Source organism: Pongo abelii, chromosome 10 (assembly GCF_028885655.2).
Source record: "Pongo abelii isolate AG06213 chromosome 10, NHGRI_mPonAbe1-v2.0_pri, whole genome shotgun sequence".
Classification (NCBI taxonomy): Eukaryota; Metazoa; Chordata; class Mammalia; order Primates; family Hominidae; genus Pongo; species Pongo abelii.
Genome location: NC_071995.2, coordinates 118981252 through 119002993, shown reverse-complemented (window position 1 = coordinate 119002993; position 21742 = coordinate 118981252). Strand labels below are relative to the sequence as shown.

General features: G+C 50.6%; 1 protein-coding gene across 1 annotated transcript in view; it reads left to right on the top strand.

The window, feature by feature from the left end:
* Positions 1 to 21742, top strand: part of GCN1 (GCN1 activator of EIF2AK4) — a 67417-nt gene that overhangs the window by 34830 nt on the left and 10845 nt on the right. Inside the window, exons 24-47 of the mRNA XM_024256398.3 lie at positions 96 to 294; positions 1507 to 1662; positions 2092 to 2273; positions 3118 to 3198; positions 3506 to 3649; positions 4391 to 4518; positions 4681 to 4870; positions 5071 to 5141; positions 6211 to 6376; positions 6715 to 6909; positions 8466 to 8712; positions 9809 to 9930; positions 10132 to 10246; positions 11511 to 11690; positions 12584 to 12804; positions 14541 to 14609; positions 14810 to 14948; positions 15036 to 15232; positions 15423 to 15565; positions 16932 to 17049; positions 17163 to 17378; positions 18854 to 19018; positions 21024 to 21185; positions 21465 to 21557. Of these exons, the coding sequence (XP_024112166.2) occupies positions 96 to 294; positions 1507 to 1662; positions 2092 to 2273; positions 3118 to 3198; positions 3506 to 3649; positions 4391 to 4518; positions 4681 to 4870; positions 5071 to 5141; positions 6211 to 6376; positions 6715 to 6909; positions 8466 to 8712; positions 9809 to 9930; positions 10132 to 10246; positions 11511 to 11690; positions 12584 to 12804; positions 14541 to 14609; positions 14810 to 14948; positions 15036 to 15232; positions 15423 to 15565; positions 16932 to 17049; positions 17163 to 17378; positions 18854 to 19018; positions 21024 to 21185; positions 21465 to 21557 (3699 nt within the window). The remainder of the gene's footprint in view (positions 1 to 95; positions 295 to 1506; positions 1663 to 2091; positions 2274 to 3117; positions 3199 to 3505; positions 3650 to 4390; positions 4519 to 4680; positions 4871 to 5070; positions 5142 to 6210; positions 6377 to 6714; positions 6910 to 8465; positions 8713 to 9808; positions 9931 to 10131; positions 10247 to 11510; positions 11691 to 12583; positions 12805 to 14540; positions 14610 to 14809; positions 14949 to 15035; positions 15233 to 15422; positions 15566 to 16931; positions 17050 to 17162; positions 17379 to 18853; positions 19019 to 21023; positions 21186 to 21464; positions 21558 to 21742) is intronic.

Genomic DNA, 21742 nt, shown 5'->3' with positions numbered 1-21742 from the left:
GCTCAAGCCGGAAGAGTGCTGGGCAGCTTGGTCCCGCTCCTTGCTGTCACAAGCAGGGCCCTGCTGACCTGCCTTCTGGACAACTCTGCTTGCAGCTGGATGGGGAGCTGGAGGCGGCACTTGGACTGCTGGACATCATCCTGGCCAAGAACCCGTCCGGCCTGACCCAGTACATCCCTGTTTTGGTCGACTCTTTCCTGCCCTTGCTGAAGTCTCCCCTGGCTGCTCCCAGGATCAAGAACCCCTTCTTGTCCTTGGCTGCCTGTGTCATGCCCTCTAGGCTCAAGGCTTTGGGTTAGTCCTGTTTGCTGGCTGCAGGGATGGCCCAGGGGTGCCCCTGAGTGCTTGGACAGGGTGTGCCCCTGAGTGCTTGTGGGGAGGTGGGTGGTGACCTCAGCTGCTGAGTTTTGTTTTCTTGTGGAAGCAGCCTTGGAGACTCAAGCTGGATGTGCTTAGGAGAGACGTAGTGCCTCCTCTTCTCTCCCACTTCACATCTGTGCCCTCCCTCTGAGGAGTAGGTTTTAGATGCTAGTCAGTGTTCGATCTTTGTGTACCAGTTTTAAAACTAAGAAGTCAGAAGTTCAGTGGCAGTGAGGATGGTTTGGTGGTTCAGCCCAGCCCAGGTCTCCTGAAAAGCCACATGACAGCAGTGAGCAGAGGCCCCTGTGACCTTTAGCTTCCTGTTAGCTCTGGAGAAACAAACACCAGGTAGGGTGGCTGGCAGTTCTGGTGGCCTTGCTTTTGTGGGTTGTTTAGTGGCCTTCAGCAGACTTCTATCCTGGCCTAATGGTGATGTTCCCACGGGTGAGGCTAGAATCTGGGAACTGTTCTGAGTGGAAAAGTCAGCTGGTGCATATGGAACCTGCCAGAAGTGTCACCTGGCTGTCTGGGCTTGTTGCGTAGAGGTGGAGATGCTGCACAGATAGAGCTGTACTCTTGGCTGAATGACTCTTTGGTGGCCCTTGTCTCCTGTCAGTGTACTCATTTCTTGAATGTCCAAAGGGCAACTCCCTGCCTACCTGCCCTCTGAGGCTGTCACAAAGATCAAGTGAGAAATTGTTGGGGACATTTTGGCGAAGCAGAAAGTTTTTTTTTTTTTTTTTTTTTTTTGAGACGGAGTCTTACTTTGTTGCCCAGGCTGGAGTGCAGTGGCGCCATCTTGGCTCACTGCCAGCTCCGCTTCCCGGGTTCATGCCATTCTACTGCCTGAGCCTCCTGAGTAGCTGGGACTACAGGCACCCACCACCATGCCCAGCTAATTTTTTGTATTTTTAGTAGAGACGGGGTTTCACTGTGTTAGCCAGGATGATCTCAATCTCCTGACCTTGTGATCCGCCCGCCTCGGCCTCCCAAAGTGCTGGGATTACAGGCGTCAGCCACCGTGCCCAGCCACAGACAGATTTTTTTAAGTCAGAAGGATGAGGCACTGGGTCCCCTGTTTCATCCTGAGCTGGATTCTGCATCTCTGTGTGTCATCCCCTGCCGGGTCTCTCCTCTTCAACACAGGCACTTTAGTGAGCCACGTGACCCTGCGCCTACTGAAGCCAGAGTGTGCCCTGGATAAGTCCTGGTGCCAGGAAGAGCTGTCGGTAGCCGTGAAGAGGGCGGTGACGCTGCTCCACACCCACACCATCAGCAGCAGAGTGGGCAAGGGGGAGCCAGGTAAGGGCTGGGACGCGATCAGGGGCACCAGGCGGTGTGAGCTGGTGCCAGGAATGCTGTTCAAGGCACAGCGTCACCCAGGGCCTCCTGAGCCTGGGGGATTGGACCAGATGGAGGATTTCTGAATTGAACCTTCGTAGTCTGTGAATTGCAGTGAGCCCAGTTGAGGGTTTACTTTTCGTCACTGGTGTCCCCTTCTCTGTTTTAACTCTCACATCCTGGAACTGGGCAGTGTTTGGCAGTAGAAGCAGAATTGGTTTTAGAACTGGACTACCAGCTGCTGTCTCTGTCCTCATGCCATGTGCTTCCAGGTGTCAGAACGGGCCTCTGGTCCATCCCTTCCCTACTTTCCCTGAGGATAGAAATAGGCAGCAGTGACCTGGGTCCCTGCCCTGCCTGCAGGATCTTATCTGCTTCTCGCTCTCACAGGTGCTGCGCCGTTGTCCGCGCCAGCCTTCTCCTTAGTCTTCCCGTTTCTGAAGATGGTGCTGACCGAGATGCCCCACCACAGTGAGGAGGAGGAGGAGCGGATGGCCCAGATTCTTCAGATCCTCACTGTCCAAGCCCAGCTGAGGGCCTCCCCCAGCACCCCCACCGGGCGGGTGGACGAGGTTGGCAGGGAAGCTCTGCTCTCCCCTTGGTTTAAAGGGGATCAGGGAGGCAGGGCCTGTGGACACATTCTGTCTCATGAACAGTTCTGGTGTGGAAATAGTGTATGTTTATACCAACAGCAGCCTCACACAGTGTTGTGGGTTTTTTAAGGCAAAAACGGGTCAGACTGCTTCTTTCACGTGATTGTAGACTCTGGCTCTCCTGCCATGCCAGTGCATATCAGTTCACCTGATTGACTTTGTTGGCTGCATGAGATTCTGTGCTATGGATGTACCATGTTTTACTTAACTCTTTACCTGTTGATGAGTTCTTAAGGTTATTTCTAACTTTTCCCTCTTTTGAGCAGCAGTGTGATGTGCTCTCTTGTATGTATATGCTCCCTACTTACCCAGTGTGAGCATTTCTTAAGGACAGGTTCATTGGACATGGAATTACTAGATTATATGGCATATTCTGAGCTATACTCTCACCAAGAGTTTTCTTTTTTCAAAGCCTAATGCAGCCTCAGATAATATCGTCAGTGATGAGTGAAAGAATGATAATCTCATTTTATTTTGCATTTCATGTAAAGTTGAGTGTGTCTTCATATATTTACGGTCTTTCTGGATTTCATAGTGTGAATTTCAAGCAAGTTTCAGAATTTGGTTTTTAGTTCCTGAGGATCATGGTTGACTGGGGTTAGCACGTATGGACCTAATTGTAAACCTAATGAGGTTTCTATGGTGGGGCCAGTTGTATGATCCAGAATGTTCCCCTGTGGGTGAGAGGATGCCCTGTCATTGGCCGCCTGGGTTACAGACCTCCCCACAGCCTCATCTCGACTTACCTGCCATTCTCTCCTAGAATGGCCCAGAGTTGCTGCCTCGCGTGGCCATGCTGCGTCTTCTGACTTGGGTGATCGGGACGGGCTCGCCTCGCTTACAGGTGACGTGGTTTTCAGTTGGTTGTTGCTGTGACTCAGTTCGTGACCCAGACCTCAGGTCCCAGTATAAAGGGTGGAGTCCTAGTTTCCTTTCAGCCCTTACTTTTGGACTTTGGTAGAAAGACTGCTTTAGAGAGCCAGCCTGACTGTTGTTAGCTAGTGAGGGGTTTTGCTTGGGTCCTGCCACTGGAGCTGGGGTCTTAGCCCTTGCAGTGCTGTAGGGGTGGGCGTTCTCAGTGCATATCCTTCTCTGGCCCCCTAGTAGTAAATGATTTGCTGACTGAACCAGTGGATTGATGTTCTTCTTAGGTTCTGGCTTCAGACACCCTGACCACCCTGTGTGCCAGCAGCAGTGGTGATGATGGCTGTGCCTTTGCGGAGCAGGAGGAGGTGGATGTGCTGCTCTGTGCCTTGCAGTCCCCGTGTGCCAGCGTGCGGGAAACCGTGCTCCGGGTGTGTGCTCAGTCTCTCACAGAGCCACTGCAGTGTCCCTTGTCACTCTATGGAAGTGCAAATTGCATGATGGGCATTTGAGAGAATGTCCCTCACCCTGGTGTGAGGCCTAGAGGCAAAGAGAAGAAGTCACACGGTTGGGGTCTCTCTGAGAATCAGAACACTAAGCAGTCATGATGTATCACTGTACTTTTTCCTTTACCTTGGAACACTTCACTTAATTTTTAAACTGGAATGTGGACCTTGGTACTTCCACAGAGCTAACTTGCAGGAGGAGTTCATTTCTTTAGCCCACTGCCATGTACTTGGCTTTTCTTCATGGCTTTTAGACCAAAAACTAAAGCATCCCCTTGTAGTGGTAAGACAGTGGTTCCTACCTGCTGATCCACAGCCTCCTGCTATTGATATGTGACAGAGTTTTCACTGGCTTTTGGTAAAATGTGAAAATGATGACAATATAGTAAATTTTTCCTTAAAAATTATTTGAACAAAAGGAATACGCTTTTTCTGAGGTTTTATCTGTCTGGTTTATTTAACGTTTTAATTTTCACATTAAAAAAAACATTTTACCACCTCACACTCTAAGGAACTTACTTAGAGTTAATTTTAATTGATTTAACTTTAGCCACATGCGGTTAGTGGCTACATCTTGGACAGTACAGCCTAGAGAGAGGTGAGGAGGCAGGTCAGAGGCTCTTCTGAAAGACGGTGCCTCACACGGTCCAATCCCACCCCTTCCAGGGGCTGATGGAACTCCACATGGTATTGCCAGCACCTGATACCGATGAGAAGAATGGCCTGAACCTTCTGCGGAGACTCTGGGTGGTCAAGTTTGACAAGGAGGAGGAGATCCGGAAGCTGGCTGAGAGGTGAGAGAGCCAGCATGTCGCTTTCTTCTTGCTGCATCCTCTCTTCCTTTAGGAAATAACTGAGCCCAGTGTGCTCAGCCTCCAGTGGGAAGAAGGGCTGGGCTGGCAGGGCAGGTGCTGCAGATCTTTGTCTAAGCAGCCCCCGCCTTGGATCTCCCACAGGCTGTGGTCAATGATGGGCCTAGACCTGCAGCCAGACCTATGCTCCTTGCTGATCGACGACGTGATCTATCATGAGGCGGCTGTAAGGCAGGCGGGGGCAGAAGCCCTCTCCCAAGCAGTGGCACGTTACCAGCGGCAGGCGGCGGAGGTTATGGGCAGGCTCATGGAGATTTACCAGGAGAAGCTCTACGTGAGTGACCTCTGCAGCCCTGATGCAGTCTGGGTGTGTGCGGTTGGGTGGGTCTCTGCTCAGCCCCCTACTGCTCCAGACAGGAATCTCGGGGCTCACGGTGGCTCAGGGTAGCTGCGGCTAGTTTCCCACCTCACAATCCTGGTGCCCAGGTCATCGATCTGCCCGTTGCAAAGCATTTACCAACTTGTCTGTTGCAGCGGCCGCCCCCAGTGCTGGATGCTTTGGGACGAGTTATTTCAGAATCTCCTCCAGATCAGTGGGAAGCCAGGTATAACAATTGTTCAGCCTCGTTCTACTCCAAGCTTTGTGAGATGTGGCAGGTTGGTTGGGTGGGTGCTGTGAGGAGGCAGCATGGGATAATGAAAGAGCAGGACCTCCCTCAGAGTCAGGGAGGCCTGAGTTCCATCAGCCCCTGGAAGGGGTGGGATTGGACTGTGTTAGGCACTGTCTTTCAGAAGAGCCTCTGACCTGCCTCCTCACCTCTCTCTAGGCTGTACTGTCCAAGATGTAGCCACTAACCACATGTGGCTAAAGTTAAATCTATTAAAATTAACTCTGAGTTCCTTAGAGTGTTCCTTAGAGTGTCCCCTCCTGCGCTAGCTGCGTGACCGTGAGCGTGTTTCTCCTTTTCCCCAGGCCTCTGTTTCCTCATCTGTATGCAGGGCACAATAACAGAAGCTACCAGCCTTTCTCCACAGAGCCCACGAGTAGCAGTTGGAGGATTAGACAGATGTCTGGGAGCAACTGGGACCTTGAAAGACGCTTGCCTCCCACAGAGCAGGCGCAAAACATGCAAGGGTGTTAGTTTTCTGAATGGCTCATCCTGGCCATGTCCACTCCCATGAGGCCTTGTGTGTCAGTGTAGGGTGGTGTATGGGCCCATCCTGGCTTATTTTTCATTCCAGACCATCAGCCAGGGATAGGACACAGATTCTTTGCTCCATGACTGGAAAGAGTAATACCACTTTGCCCTTGGAGAATGTGTTCACTTCCACGGGCCTCTACATCTGGTTCTTTTACCTCTGTCTTCTCTTACAACCTGCTTTGCAGGTAGAGGGGTGAGCATTGCACTCACATTCCTCTCTGGGGAAACCAACGCAGGGCTGGTCACCCAGTAGGAGGTAAAATCAGGGCAGATGGCAAGTCTCCATATGACAAGTGGGTTGTTCCAGAACATTGGGTGAGCACTGGGTGGTGGGCTTCAGGCTGTTCTCTGCCCCCAAAACGGTGTTTGCCTCAGGCAAGCTCCCTCTCGGATGCTGTGCACCAGCAGAGGTTCCACTGGCAGAGGAGGCCCCCTGGCTGCTCCTCCTTATGTGCTCCCACTTCTTTCCCAGGTGTGGCTTGGCCTTGGCCCTCAACAAGCTCTCCCAGTATTTGGACAGCTCTCAGGTGAAGCCACTCTTTCAATTTTTTGTCCCTGATGCCCTCAACGACCGACACCCAGATGTCCGGAAGTGCATGTTGGATGCAGCCCTCGCAACGCTCAACACTCATGGGAAGGTAAGGGGGTCCCAGCCAGGGAACACCCATGGGAAGGTAAGGGGGCCCCAGCCTGCTGAGGAGACACAGGGGAGGCAGGCGCTAGGGCTGAGCAGGGGCCAGAAATGCTGAGTGCCAAGAGTCCTGGCAGAGCACTTTGAGCCAAAAAGACCACGATAGTATGTTAAATTCTTTTAAGTCTGTGGCAGTCCTGCCAGAAAACTGGAAGAGCCACTGGCTGGCATGTCAGGATGCCTGTCCCAGAGCTAGACTTGGTCTTGGTCCTCAGGGCGGGGACTGTTGTCCCCAGATGCAGCCTATAGGGTTGACCTGAGGCTCTGAGGGGTTTGGCTTTCCAGGAGAACGTCAACTCGCTGTTGCCAGTATTTGAGGAGTTCCTGAAGAACGCGCCCAATGATGCCAGCTACGATGCTGTGCGACAGAGTGTGGTGGTCCTGATGGGCTCTCTGGCCAAGCACCTGGACAAGAGTGACCCCAAAGTGAAGCCCATTGTTGCCAAGCTCATCGCTGCCCTCTCCACCCCCTCCCAGCAGGTACCTGCCATCTGGCCTGGGACCCACATGCCGGTTAGAGAATTAGGACCCGGCTGTGGTTAGGCAGTGGGATACTAGGGGCAGAGTTCGACAGTCAGGGCCCAGAAAGCCCAGTTCTTGGTAAGGATTCACCCCCTCTCCCAGGGGAGAGCCTGGTTTATAGTCAGGAACACTCCTGGAGTGGGAGTTTCTTTGTTGCTTTGTTCTAGTAGACCTCCCAGATAGTTTCATTTTTTTCTACTCACCTGGTTTATAGTGAAGAACGCCCCTGGAGAGGGAGTTTCTTTGTTACTTTGTTCTAATAGACCTCCTAGATAGTTCCATTTTTTCTATTCACTAATGTGCACTGGGAATCCAAAGGGAAAAAAAAAAAAGGTCAGGCTTTCTCTTATGTCAAGCATTTTCCTGGCCCTCTACATGTGTTGGTTGTGTGTTACAGGTGCATTTTAATGGAACCTCTAAGCTACAGTGCAAAGAAATTTCTTTTTCTTTGTTTTGAAAAACATGCATATATATATATATAAATTTATATATATATTGTGTGTGTGTGTGTGTGTGTGTGTGTGTGTGTGGTTTGCATTTTGGATCACTTAGAGTGTCTTCATAAAATGAACAATTGGGCTGGGCGTGGTGGCTCATGCCTGTAATCTCAGTGCTTTAGGAGGGTGAGGTGGGAGGATTGCTTGAGGCCAGTAGTTCGAGACCAGCCTGGGCAACATAGTGAGATCCTGTCTCTACAAAAACTTTAAAAATTAGCCAGAGGTGGAGGCCATGCCTGTGCTCCTAGCTACTCAGGAGACCGAGGCAATAGGATTGCTTGAGTCCAGGAATTCAAGGTTATAGTGAATTATGATTGTGCCACTGCACTGTAGCCTGGGTGACAGAGTAAGACCCTATTTCTAAAAACAAAACAAAAAACAACAAAAAACTATACCAAAAAAATGCACAGTTGAAAACCAGTGTCCAAAATTGTGGTCAAATATGGTGTCAGAAAGCCCAAACAGCAAAAGAGTCCCACCTGGGCACCTGTCAGCATGGCCTCGGGGTTGTTGCTCCCAAGCTGGGCTTAGTGAGCTGCGGCTGGGAGGCAGGATTGAGTGTCTTTTGGTTCCACTCAATTTGTGCCTGGTCCTATAAGGTCCTGCCCAATTTCTCTGTGATTTTGACAGGTTTGGAAACAGAGACACGGGCTGTTTTTATGGTGGCAAAGCAGCACACTTCTCTGGAAGCTTTCTTTCTGAGTGGATTTAGTCTTTCGAGTCCCTTCCTTGGCCCCCTGCCCCACTGCCCAGGCCTAGGTTTTCCATTTAGACCAGAAATGGCACCATATAGGCCGAAGCTTTTGTTGTCAGCAGATTGTAGTGTGCACCCTGAGAGGTATACAACACTGTGTATGCCTGTTTGCTTCTCTGGTGCCCTGTGACACCCGCAGGCAGTGGCTGAGATGGGGCTTGGGACATCTAGTGGTGGGTGCTGTGTAGAATGGTCAGACCCCCCCACCAACCATGAAACGGCTGCAGCGGAGCCACAGCATTGACAGGTGGGCCCTTCCCCAGGTCCAGGAGTCCGTAGCCAGCTGCTTGCCACCCCTCGTGCCAGCCATCAAGGAGGATGCTGGAGGGATGATCCAGAGGCTTATGCAGCAGCTGCTAGAGTCAGACAAGTACGCAGAGCGCAAAGGGGCCGCGTATGGCCTGGCGGGCCTGGTGAAGGGCCTGGGCATCCTCTCGCTGAAGCAACAGGAGATGATGGCAGCACTGACTGATGCCATCCAGGATAAGAAGAACTTCCGCCGGCGAGAGGGTGAGCATCTCTGAGCTTGGGGCTGCCCAGCATGGGAAGTCAGTCCCTGGGTTGCCGGAGGAAGGAATCTGACCCTGGCGCCCCAGGTGGAGGCCGCTGCTTGTGCGTGTACTACAGAGGGCCCCACTGTATGCGACCCAGTCCAGCCGCATCCTTGCTGCTTTCCTTGGACTTGCAAATTTTTTTTTATTTTCTGTTTTTTTTTTTTTTGAGATGGAGTCTCGCTCTGTCGCCCAGGCTGGAATGCAGTGGCACAATCTCGGCTCACTGCAAGCTCAACTTCCTGGGTTCATGCCATTCTCCTGCCTTAGCCTCCGAAGTAGCCGGGACTACAGGTGCCCGCCACCTCACCCGGCTAATTTTTTGTATTTTTAGTAGAGACGGGGTTTCACCATGTTAGCCAGGATGGTCTCAATCTCCTGACCTCGTGATCTGCCCGTCTCGGCCTCCCAAAGTGCTGGGATTACAGGCATGAACCACTGCGCCTGGCCACAGATTTCTAACTCAGCAACACCCTTAGCTGAGAGAGGTTTGGCTTTTCTTTCTTTTTTTTTTTTTGAGATGGAGTCCCACTCTGTCTCCAGGCGCAATCTCGGCTCACTGGAATCTTCACCTCCTGGGTTCAAGCGATTCTACTACCTCAGCCTCCCTAGTAGCTGGGATTACAGGTGCCCACCACCATACCCAGCTAATTTTTGTATTTTAAGTAGAGACGGGGTTTCACCATGTTGGCCAGGATGGTCTCTATTTCCTGACCTCGTGATCTGCCCGCCTCAGCCTCCCAAAGTGTTGGGATTACGGGTGTGAGCCACTGCGCCCGGCCAAGGTTTAGCTTTTCTAACTGTTAGTGCCAAGAAATGAAGGCGGCTCCCCTGCGCTGTCCTCCCTTCCGCTCAGCCACATTCCTTCTCTGGGGCTTCTTAAGCTGAGGCAGAGGGTGCTGCTTCCTCATGGGGCATCCACTAGTTCCACCACTGTTCTGAGTGTTTCCAGAGGGGTGGGAGGTGGCAGGGAGGTTGCTGTCCCTTCTTCTGTTCTCTGTGGCTACCCCCAGGGGACATTCTCTTCCCAGCTGTCCCACCTTCTTTTCCCCTAGGAGCCCTCTTTGCCTTCGAGATGCTCTGCACCATGCTGGGGAAGCTCTTTGAGCCGTATGTGGTTCACGTGCTGCCCCATCTGCTCCTGTGCTTTGGGGATGGAAACCAGTATGTGCGTGAGGTAAGTCCCCGGACTGCTTGGGAGAACAGCATCGAAACTTTATGAGATGTGTTCCCAGCTGTGTCTACAGGCCTTGGCACAGGGTCTGACATAACAGAACCCCAGTAAGCGTTGGTCACAGGAGGAACACTACGACTGGTGTCAGGCCTTGCCCCTTGCTTGGGCGAGGAGGCCTCTGAACGTCTTTTCTCCTCCCTTGAGGCTGCAGATGACTGTGCCAAGGCTGTGATGAGCAACTTGAGTGCTCACGGGGTGAAGCTGGTGCTCCCCTCCTTACTGGCTGCCCTGGAGGAGGAATCGTGGCGGACCAAAGCTGGTAAGACCACTCGCTGTGTCTCTCTTCCCAGCTTCCCGTTGTGAAAACCAGCCTCAGCAAGGATCCTGGGTAGCCACAGCTCTTGTCCTGTGAGCTCCCCAGACCAGGGATAGGGTTAAGACTCTGCTTTTTTAAAAATTTGAGATGGAGTCTTGCTCTATCACCCAGGCTGGTCTTTACCTTTGGGTCTCAAACCATTCTCACAGGAGCATGCCACTACACCTGGCTAATTTTAGTATTTTTTTTTTTGTAATGATGGAGTCTCGCTATGTTGCCCAGACTGGCCTTGAATTCCTGGGTTCAAGTGACCCTCCTGCCTTGGCCTCCCAAAGCACTGGGATTGCAGGTATGAGTCACCACGCCTGGCCAGCTCTCCGTCTGGCAGTTGGATCTTTCTATAGTTTGTGTACTTTCATGCCAAGAAACAGGTCTCTGACAAGAGCCGCAACCCTAAGTCAGGAAATCCTAGAGCTGTAAAGCTCTTCTGTGGCTTTAAAGTTTTCCCCCCCAGGACAGCTCTTTTTGAAAATAACCTTAGGCAGGAGAATCTCTTGAGGGCAGGAATTTAGACCAGCCTGGGCAATATAGCAAGACCCTACCTCTACAAAAAAAAAAAAAAAAAAAAAAGCCAAGTGTGGTGGTGCATGCCTGTAGTCCCAGCTGCTCAGGAGGCTGAAGTGGGAGGATCACTTGAGCTCTGGAGTTTGAGGCTGCAGCGAGCTATGATCATGCCACCACACTCCAACCTGGGCAGCAGTGTGAGACCCTGTCTCAAAAATAAATAAATAAAATGTCTGGCACCCTAATAAGCAAACAGATAAAAGTAGAGCTGCTCTAGTTGGGGGAGGATCACCATCTAAGGCCCTCCCACTCAACCTCCTTCTCAGTCCTTCAGACTTCACCCTGTAGTTTGAAACAACACAAATCTAAATCGGTTTCCTCATTTGTGGATGAAGAAACACTTCAGAGAAATTCAGTGAATTGGCCTTGGATATCACTGTAAGGATTAAACCAGGTCTTACCTATCCTGGTCTCTTTCTCCCATACTGCCCTGCCTCTCACCTGGGATCCCATTGTTCAGCAGGCCGCAAGAGCTTTTTCAACCCCTCTGCTAGAGCCAGCCCCCTCTCCCCTCCTCCCAGTGACTGCTTGAGCACAGTCTGCAGGGGCCAGGGTAGATGTCCCTTGCTCATGTAGCCAGCACAGGTGAGTTGCTGGCCTGTGCTCAGTGATTCAGTACTGGGCTTGTGTCTGCTATCCACAGGGTCAGTGGAACTTCTTGGGGCAATGGCGTACTGTGCTCCTAAGCAGCTGTCGTCCTGTCTACCCAACATTGTGCCCAAGCTTACGGAGGTGCTGACCGACTCCCATGTCAAAGTCCAGAAGGCTGGACAGCAGGCGCTCAGGCAGATCGGCTCCGTCATCAGGAACCCGGAGATCCTGGGTAGGCCTTTCCCGTGAGGGTGCTTGCCCTGACCTCCCACCAACCCTGCAGCCTTTGGACACTGCAGGGAACTTGCACCCATTCAGCTAAGATCTTTGCCTCCGAGGACAAATATGTTCACAGTGAAATAGGGACATTGAGTCATTGGCTCAGGAGCAGTTTGACTCCAAGAGATCCCTGGGCACTAAGCCGAGCATGAGGTCAACAGAACTGAATGACATTCTCTGGACCACATCAGCACCATTCAAAATGTTAGGACCTGTGAAAACTTTCTATTCCGTCTCATTCCAGGAGGCCTTTGATAGAGGGGAGGGTTAAGGAAGGGTTAGGATTAACCTAACCACTCTGGATGTGGTTCTTTCTCGAGTACTGGGAAGAGGTCGATCGCTAGGAACAAAACCCAGCCAGCCACCTTGACCAGCATGTCACTTGTTAAATTCTAAGCTTCAGCTGCCAGTGCCCAGTCAGTACTTCAGTCTGGAAAGTGGAATAACCTCAAAATATATAAAACAAAATTTATAAAGCTACAGGGAAAAGTTAACAAATACATTATATCATAGTGGGAGATTTCAACACACTTCTCCATTACCGATTGGGCAAACCAGACATTTACTAAGGATACGCGCTTTTCAAAAATTTTATTTCTGTGGCTCATGCCTGTAATCCAGCGCTTTGGGAGGCCGAGGCGGGCGGATCACCTGAGGTCAGGAGTTGGAGTGAAGTAAGGATTGCTCTTTGTGGGTTGCCTGTCTTCTCCAGCTGGTGACTTGTGGGGCTTCAGGGAGGAGGTGTGCCAGACTCCCTTCTCTTCTGATCCATTCTAGTTCTGGGGGCCCAGGGGCCTTGCAGCTGCATAGATGTATATCATCCAGCTCTCTTCTCTTTGGATGCAGCCATTGCTCCAGTCCTCCTGGATGCCCTGACGGATCCCTCCAGGAAGACCCAGAAGTGCTTGCAGACCCTGCTGGACACCAAGTTTGTCCACTTCATTGATGCCCCATCCCTGGCCCTCATCATGCCCATTGTCCAGAGAGCCTTCCAGGACCGTTCCACAGACACGCGGAAGATGGCAGCCCAGATTATTGGCAACATGTACTCCCTGACAGACCAGAAGGTAGCAGCCCAGCTGAGGCTAGTGTGGGATAGACCAGAAGATGGCTGAGTGCAGAGTCAGAGGTGCAGAGTCCCCACATTAGACATGGAAAGTTATGGGCGTTAGTCCCTAATTATTTTTATGGGGAGAAATGAGCCATTTTGGGGTGGAAATCTGGGCTCTCTGGGCATCTTAGTGCAGTGGTTCAAGTGCTTCTTAGTTCTCAGCTGAGGCCCAGAAATGCCTGTCTTTTCTTTTGACCTCTCAAGAGTGTTGAAGTGCTTGCCACTTTGACTACTTGCTCTTGACAAGAATACTCCTGTATTCTTGTCAGGAGAGCCTGGTTTGGGAGATTTTGTTTGTTTCTTTGTTTGCTCCCAAGAGTTTGCATGTGTGGTCTCACTGTCTGCCGTAGGAGCTTGCACGTGTGGTCTCACTGTCTGCTGTAGGAGCCCGCATGTGTGGTCTCACTGCTGCCATAGGAGCCCGCATGTGTGGTCTCACTGTCTGCCATAGCTCTGCTTTGCTTACTGAGGCTATGGGCAAAAATATATAAAAGTTATATTAATCCTAGAAAATTTGGGAAATTAAAAAACCAGAAAAACAGACCAGGCTTGGTGGCTAATGCTTGTAATCCCAGGACTTTGGGAGGCTGAAATGGGAGGATTGCTTGAGCCCAAGAGGTTGAGGATACAATGAGCCATGATAATACCACCGCACTCCAGCCTGGGGCGACAGAGCACGACCCTATCTTAAAAAGTAAATTAATTTAAAAAATTAGAAAACCAAAATATTTTATCTACAGTTCCCCACTACGAAAATAATTACTGTTAAAAATTTTTTTTTTTTTTTTTGAGATGGAGTCTCGCTCTGTTGCCAGGCTGGAATGCACTGGCACAATCTCGGCTCACTGCAACCTCTGCCGCCTGGGTAGCTGGGATTACAGGCACCCACCACCACGCCTGGCTAATTTTTGTATTTTTAGTAGAGACAGGGTGAAACCATGTTGGCCAGGCTGGTCTCGAACTCCTGACCTCAGGTGATCCACCCGCTTCGACCTCCCAAAGTGCTGGAATTATAGTCGTGAGCCACCGTGCCCGGCCAATTACTGTTAATTTTTAAAATTACATTTAAACATGGCATTCCTAAACTTAAAACTTATTCCCAAGTTATAACAAGTTATTCACAAAACTGATTTTTAATAGTTACATAATATCTCAACAAGTTTATATACCATAACTTATATAATTCTATCATTGGTCATATAGTGTCCAAGGTTTTTGGCTATTTTAAGTGATGCTGCAGTGAACATAAGGCATTTTCTGTATTTAAAATTATTCCCTAAAGCTGAATGCTCTATCAAAAGACATAAACATTTTGAGATAAAGAAAGGGAAGATGTTAATAAAATTCTGAAAGGAAATTACCAGAAGTAATTTGCTAAAGATTCCAGAGTCTGGACAGGCCTTGGTCCTAAGAGAAGAGTGGGAGGTGCAAGAGCATTGAACTCCTGTTTGTTGAGGATGGACCTGGGGTCCCTTGTAGGAGTCCCCGAGCAATTGCAGAGGGCCTTCAAGGAACCAGTCGGAGAGGGGACTTACTTGCCCTCCCTGTTCCGTGGGCAGTGAGGTTTGCATGCTAGGTGCTCCTGCCGAGCACTCCTTGCCAGCAGAATGGGGAGGTCAGGGTCCACAGTGGAACAGGCCTGGAGAAAGCAGGAGTCGGGCCTCACCTGAGCCGCCTCCTGTGTTGTTGCAGGACTTGGCTCCGTACCTGCCCAGCGTGACGCCTGGCCTGAAAGCATCGCTTTTGGACCCTGTGCCTGAGGTGAGTCTGAGGTAGGCTGGGGGATGGGCCAGGCCCCTCATCCAGTCCCCATAAATGGATTCCTGAGAATTCCCCAAAGCTGCTTTTGTGTCTGTTGGGTAAAGGGAAAGAGGCCCTCGGTGCCCCTCCCTGCTCCCATGTAGCTACCTTGTTTTGAGCCTCATCTTCTCACACCATCTCTGCTTTCGGTTACCTGACAGGTGCGGACCGTATCTGCAAAGGCCCTCGGGGCCATGGTGAAGGGCATGGGGGAGTCGTGCTTTGAGGACTTGCTGCCGTGGCTGATGGAGACACTGACCTATGAGCAGAGCTCTGTGGATCGCTCAGGCGCTGCACAGGGTAAGGCCAGAGCAGGTCCAGTGGCCAGCCTGGGAATGCTCTAAGGGGCCCTCAGATCCAGTGGACTCATTCTGTCCTTTGTTGCAGGGTTGGCTGAGGTCATGGCCGGTTTGGGGGTGGAGAAGTTGGAGAAGTTGATGCCAGAAATCGTGGCTACAGCCAGCAAAGTGGACATTGCCCCCCATGTCCGAGATGGCTACATTATGATGTTTAACTACCTGCCCATCACCTTTGGAGACAAGTTTACTCCTTATGTGGGGCCCATCATCCCCTGTATCCTCAAAGTAGGTACCATGACCTTGGCAAGGGTAGAGTCCATGAGGAGAGCAGGAGGCAAGTGCTCTCCTGGAGAGCTAGAGATCTCTGCTGGGTGGGGTTGGTTGGCACAGCCCTCAGCCTTCAGTGAGCCCCATGTGTTTTGGGCTGAGGGCCTGGGGGTGGCAGCTCTGGCCGACCCACCCTCTGTGTGCCCAGGCTCTTGCTGATGAGAATGAGTTTGTGCGTGACACCGCCCTCCGCGCGGGCCAGCGGGTTATCTCCATGTATGCTGAGACAGCCATTGCCCTGCTGCTGCCCCAGCTAGAGCAAGGCCTCTTTGATGACCTTTGGAGAATCAGGTGAGAACTTGGGCAGAAAGACCCAGTGGGGTGATGCGTGGTGGCTCATGCCTATAATCTGAGCACTCTGGAAAGCCAAGGCAGGAGGATTGCTTAAACCCAGGAGTGTACGATGAGCCCTGGCAACATAGTGAGACCCTGTCTCTATAAAAAATAAAAAATTAGCTGTGAATGGTGGTGCATACCTGTAATCCCAGCTACACAGGAGGCTGAGGCAGAAGGATCACTTGAGCCCCAGAGGTGGAGGTTGCAGTGAGCTGAGACTGTGCCACTGCACTCCAACCTGGGCAACAGAGCAAGACGCTGTCTTAAAAAGGAGAAAAAAAAGATCCAAAGGGCTGAACTTTGCATTTTGATAACTCCAGTTGAGAAATGAAGAGCAGAATGTTGCCAAGAACTCTCTCAACTTTTTCCAGACCCTTGCTTTTAACCATTTTGTAACTTTTTCAGTTTCCTGTAGCAATGTCTTTATTCTGATTCTTTTAAAAAAAGTCCTCTCTATACAGGCCTCCAATTTGTATTCAGATTTTAAGTGTCAAGTACTCTTTAATCTAAAAATTTTACTTATGGGAATATATTTCAAGGATGTATGGAATGGTCAAGTGCTTAAAGCTGTTAGACATAAGGATGTTTGTTGCAGTATTGCTTACCATTTGAAAAATTGGAGGTTGATTTAAAAATATAGCACACTCATACAGTGGTCTTTTTTTTTTTTTCTTTTTGAGACAGACTCTCGCTCTGTCACCCAGGCTGGAGTGCTATGGCATGATCTCGGCTCACTGCAACCTCTGCCTCCTGGGTTCAAGCGATTCTCCTGCCTCAGCCTTCTGAGTAGCTGGGATTACAGGCACCCGCCACCACGCCTGGCTAATTTTGTATTTTTAGTAGAGGCGTGGTTTCTCCATGTTGGTCAGGCTGATCTCGAACCCCCGACCTCAGGTGATCCGTCTGCCTTGGCCTCCCAAAGTGCTGGGATTACAGGCGTGAGCCACCACACCTGGCCTGAAATAGTTTATCATTCTAAGGCCTCTCCTGGTTCCTCCACTTCTGATGATCAGTCTTCCTACTTGCCTGTTAATGCTTCCCCGTTTGTACTCACTTTATTTTTTATAACTTTTGTTATAGAAATTTTTACATGTTTTTAAAAAAAGGTTTTTTTCCCTCAACATTAATGTATGTTCATTAGTAGAAAACTTGGAAAATATGTGGGCGAGTGTAAAGAAATGTAAACCACTTGACTGTTCCCATTCCAAGATGACCGTCATGAGTATTTTGGGTGCACTTCTTTCCATCTTCTGTGCAGTGCTCAGTTGTGCCGAGCCCACTGCTTGCAGCTGTGTGACTGTGTTGTTGGCCTCCTTCTCAGGTTCAGCTCTGTTCAGCTCCTTGGGGATCTCCTGTTTCACATCTCAGGAGTCACTGGGAAGATGACCACAGAAACTGCCTCTGAGGATGATAACTTTGGAACTGCCCAGTCCAACAAGGTGCCTGCCCCGCAATGGCTTTCCTGCCCCTGCTGATGGTGGGGTGTGCCCTGATGCCCGTGCCATAGAGGCTTCACTACTCTGTGTTCTCTGTCCCCTTCTACTGGCTGCAGGCGATCATCACTGCCCTGGGGGTAGAGCGGCGGAACCGGGTGTTGGCAGGGCTGTACATGGGCCGCTCAGACACCCAGCTGGTGGTGCGGCAGGCGTCCCTGCATGTCTGGAAGATTGTTGTCTCCAATACCCCCCGCACCTTGCGTGAGATCCTGCCCACTCTCTTTGGGCTCCTGCTGGGTTTCCTGGCCAGCACGTGTGCAGATAAGAGAACGGTGAGTTTCCTGGGCCTTGTTTTGGACCAGTAGCCCCAGTGCCTCCTTTCAGAGCCTAGAAAGCTGGGTCTGCAGAGCCTGGGAAAATACCCATCCACCCTGCTTAACAGAGGAACATTGTGTTCTTTACTTAGTCATTCTGCAAATATTTTTTAATTATTTTTATTTTATTTTATTTATTTTTTTGAGATGGAGTCTTGCTCTGTTGCCCAGGCTGGAGTGCAGTGGCGCGATCTCAGCTCACTGCAAGCTCCGCCTCCTAGGTTCATGCCATTCTCCTGCCTCAGCCTCTCGAGTAGCTGGGACTACAGGCATCCACCATCACACCCGGCTATTTTTTTGTATTTTTAGTAGAGACGGGGTTTCACCATGTTAGCCAGGATGGTCTCGATCTCCTGACCTCGTGATCCGCCCGCCTCGGTCTCCCAAAGTGCTGGGATTACAGGCGTGAGCCACCGCGCCGGCCTCTGCAAATATTTATTAGCATCTCCTGTGCACTAAGCAGGGGCCTAGCACCTGGGGACACAATGGAGAAGAAAGGCATCTTCATTCCTTATCCTCGTGAGAGGTAGTCTGGTCGAGGAGATGGATATTAATCAAATAACCACACAAAGAGATGTAAAATGCGACTGTGGCCAGTGCTGCATGGCACTGCAAATGCTTATGATACCTGCATTGGACCTGCTGGGGAGGGATGGGCCTGTGTTAGTGAACACTTCTCAGAAGAAATGATGCTGGAAGATGAAAGATAAGCACTAACCAGGTGAGGAGGTGGCGAAAGACCATTCCAGACAGGGAATAAATAATGTTTTAGATACAAAGACAGGATATGCAGAGGTCCTGTGGTGGGCAGGAACCACCAGTAGAGGCTGGGCAAGGCCAGTGTGGCTGGAGTGAGGAGGTAGGGAGGAACAGTGCGGCATGAGATCAGGCTGGTGCGCTGGCAGGGGCAGACAGATCAGTGGTCCCGGAGCAGGTGCCCACATGGGCTGGTGATCATTTCTGCCCGTCTCCTTTGGTCTACTTCCAACCCCCATCTTTGGCAAGCAAATTGTGTATTTGGCTCTAAAGAAGGGTTTGCATGAGGTCTCGGAAAGTAAATGTTTTTTTTCCTTAAAGCTTTGTTCTAGATTCGGCTCCCGCTCAGCCATAGCACAGTGTTAAGGCTTCAGTCATCCAGGGAAATTGGCCCTTGACTGTGCAGCAGATGATGAATTTTTTGTTCATATGTAAGGTGCTGCTGGCTCTTAATGTTAGGTTGTGTAGATGTGTGTGAAACAGATAATTTTTTGGTAGTGTTTTGCAAGCACTACAAAGAGTACTTGGGGGCTCTTTAGGGGTAAGAGCATTTGGGGAAGTTAAGTCAGTGATTCAGATAAAGCCTGGGAGGTTTCAGGGCCCTCATTCTGGAGTCCTCCTCTGGATGCCCTGGGCTTTGCAGGGACTTTACTTCCTGGATTGGTCTCTGTTGACAGATTGCAGCGAGAACATTGGGAGATCTTGTGCGGAAGTTAGGGGAGAAAATCCTCCCCGAGATCATCCCCATCCTTGAGGAAGGCCTGAGGTCTCAGAAGAGCGACGAGAGGCAGGGTGTGTGCATTGGCCTAAGTGAGATCATGAAGTCCACCAGCCGGGACGCCGTGAGTATCTTCCAAGGATCCCGCCAGCTGTGCACTGCAGACGACCTGACCCAGAGGGCGGGGGAGGGCTACTGAAGGAGGTTCACCTCTAGGGGGTTTGCGCTGCCCTCAGGGATGAGCCAGTCTCACTCTGGGGAGGTGCTGGCTGGGTCACATGGACTTGAGGCTCCGTCTTCTCAGCTTTCCTATCAGTTTTGCAGGCTAAGAGCTAAGTGATTTGGATGCCTCCTTGAGTGGCCTTTGGAAACTGGAGATGATCGCTCTCTTACAACTGTGGAGGTTGCTTGGGATCAGTCTCTTTTGTGATGCTATATAAGTCCAGTTAAAATGTGTGCACCTCCTTCTGGGAAAGGGGGTGGACAGCTGTATGAGTGAATAGGGCAGGAGGGAGCGGGAGGGGGTGTGCACTCACCCTTAGCAGGAGGGGAGCAGGTAAGAGTTGTGCCCAGTGGGGGGAAGCGTATTGCGTCTGGCAACAATACTGTTTCCATAGCAGCAACGTTCAAGGGGTGTGAAGGCCATTACTCTTACTTGGTTCCTGAGGTAAATGATCCTGGAGACTCCCCTGGGGAGTAGGTTAGGAATGCTTATAGGCACTGCCTTCGTGTTTGGATAAAAACGCCAAAGGAATTGAGTGGATGGCCCGCTAGAAATGTAAGCAAGTAGCCAGTTGCTTGGCTTGGGCATCCTTGTCTGAATACCTAGGATACCGGATCCCTCTTCTCCTATATTGATGTTTGTCTTACGTTTGGTTTTTAAAATTTACATTTGGCAAGGAATCAAAAGAAATTCTGTCATCAAAAAGAGTTGTGATTCATTGGAGAGGTAGAGTTCCACAGAGGCTGAGTTCTTGTCTGCAAAGTCCCCACAGTCCAATGGCGAGGCCCACATGCCAACCAGTCATTAGAATGCAGAGTGGGCTTTGCTGTGCTGGGATTGCTACTGAGGGAGCAGAGCCATTATTGGCTCCATTGTAGACCCAAAGACTTCATAGAGCACAAAGTCTGGATTGAGACTTGAAGAAGGACTTGGAGTTTTCCAAGAGAATAAGCAAAAGAAAGAGTCCAGGGAGAGAGGGGGCCAGATGCCATGGGAAGGAGTTTGCAGTTCTTAGAGAAGATGGGAGGTATATTGAGAATTCACCTAAAAGAGTCAAGCTGTTGATTATAAAGTCTCAGTGAAGGATACATGGGGGTGCATCACATCCTCTCTGCTTTTTTTTTTTTTTTTTTTTAATTGAGACAGGGTCTTACTCTGTCACCCAGGCTGGAGTGCAGTGGTGCGACCATAGCTCATTGTAACCTTGACCTTCTGGGCTCAAGTGATCTTCTCGCTATGGCCTCCTGAGTAGCTGGGGACTATAGGTATGCACCACCACACCTGGCTAATTTTTGCATTTTTAGTAGAGATGAGGTCTCACTATGTTGCCCAGGCTGGTCTTAAACTCCTGGCCTCAAGTGATTCTCTTGCCTCCACCTCTCAAAGTGTTGGGACTACAGGCGTAAGCCACTGTGCGCGGCCCCTCTCTACTTTTTAATTTTTTTAAAATTTTTAGTTTAAGACAATCTCACTCTGCCGCCCAGGCAGGAGTACAGGGGCACCATCTATGTTGGCTACAGCCTCTGCTTCCTGGGTTCAAGCGATTCTTGTGCCTCAGCCTCCTGAGTAGCTGGGATTACAGGTGCGCATCACCACACCCAGCTAATTTTTGTATTTTTAGTAGAGATAGGGTTTTGCCATGTTGACCAGGATGATCTCGAACTCTTGGCCTCAAGTCATCCACCCACCTTGGCCTCCCAAAGTGCTGGGATTACAGGCGTGAGCCACCGTGCCCGGCCCCTTTTCTCCTTTTTTTTATTTCACAGTAAAGAGTTAAGTTAAAAGACAAGTCAGGCAAAGACAGGGTGGCCTAGCTGGGTCAGAGTCCCCTGCCTGTGCTTCTTGTCTGCTTCTGCTCCTTCTTTGCCTTTCCTACATCTGGTACAGTTGTAGCTTGCCATTGCAGGTGCTGTATTTCTCTGAATCTCTCGTGCCTACGGCAAGGAAGGCTTTGTGTGACCCACTGGAGGAGGTCAGAGAGGCGGCAGCCAAGACTTTCGAGCAGCTGCATTCCACCATCGGCCACCAGGCTCTGGAGGACATTCTCCCATTTTTACTAAAGCAGCTGGTGAGTGGATCTACCACACACCTACCTACCAGTTTGGCTTTTGCCATCTTTGTAGATGCAAAATACAGGGCGATTATTCTGTCAAGGCAGTTGCAATGTGGGCCCTCCAGAAGGAGTGGGTATAGCAAGATCAGACTTGGCTTTGTGCTTCGCCTTTGACAGTGAGGAAATGTGGGTGCAACAGGAGGGAGGGAAACAAGTGGAGAAGGAAGTTGGCGGTGGCTGGTTGAGACAGCAGAGATGCAGATTCCTCAGGGTTGTCCCCAACACCCTCTTCAGGATGACGAGGAGGTGTCAGAGTTTGCCTTGGATGGTCTGAAGCAAGTCATGGCTATTAAGAGTCGTGTGGTGCTGCCCTACCTCGTGCCCAAGGTAAATCCCAACATGTGGTCAACACCCTCTGGCTCCAGGGCATTGGCATTCCAGGGCCTGCAGTGAAGACCAGTTCTGAACGTAGATGTTGGGGGGCTGGGGGAGGAGGGTGCAGTGCAAGCATTACATCCTTCCCCTGTTGTCTTCCAAGATATGCTGGAGTAGATGCTTGGCTCTGAGCAGTG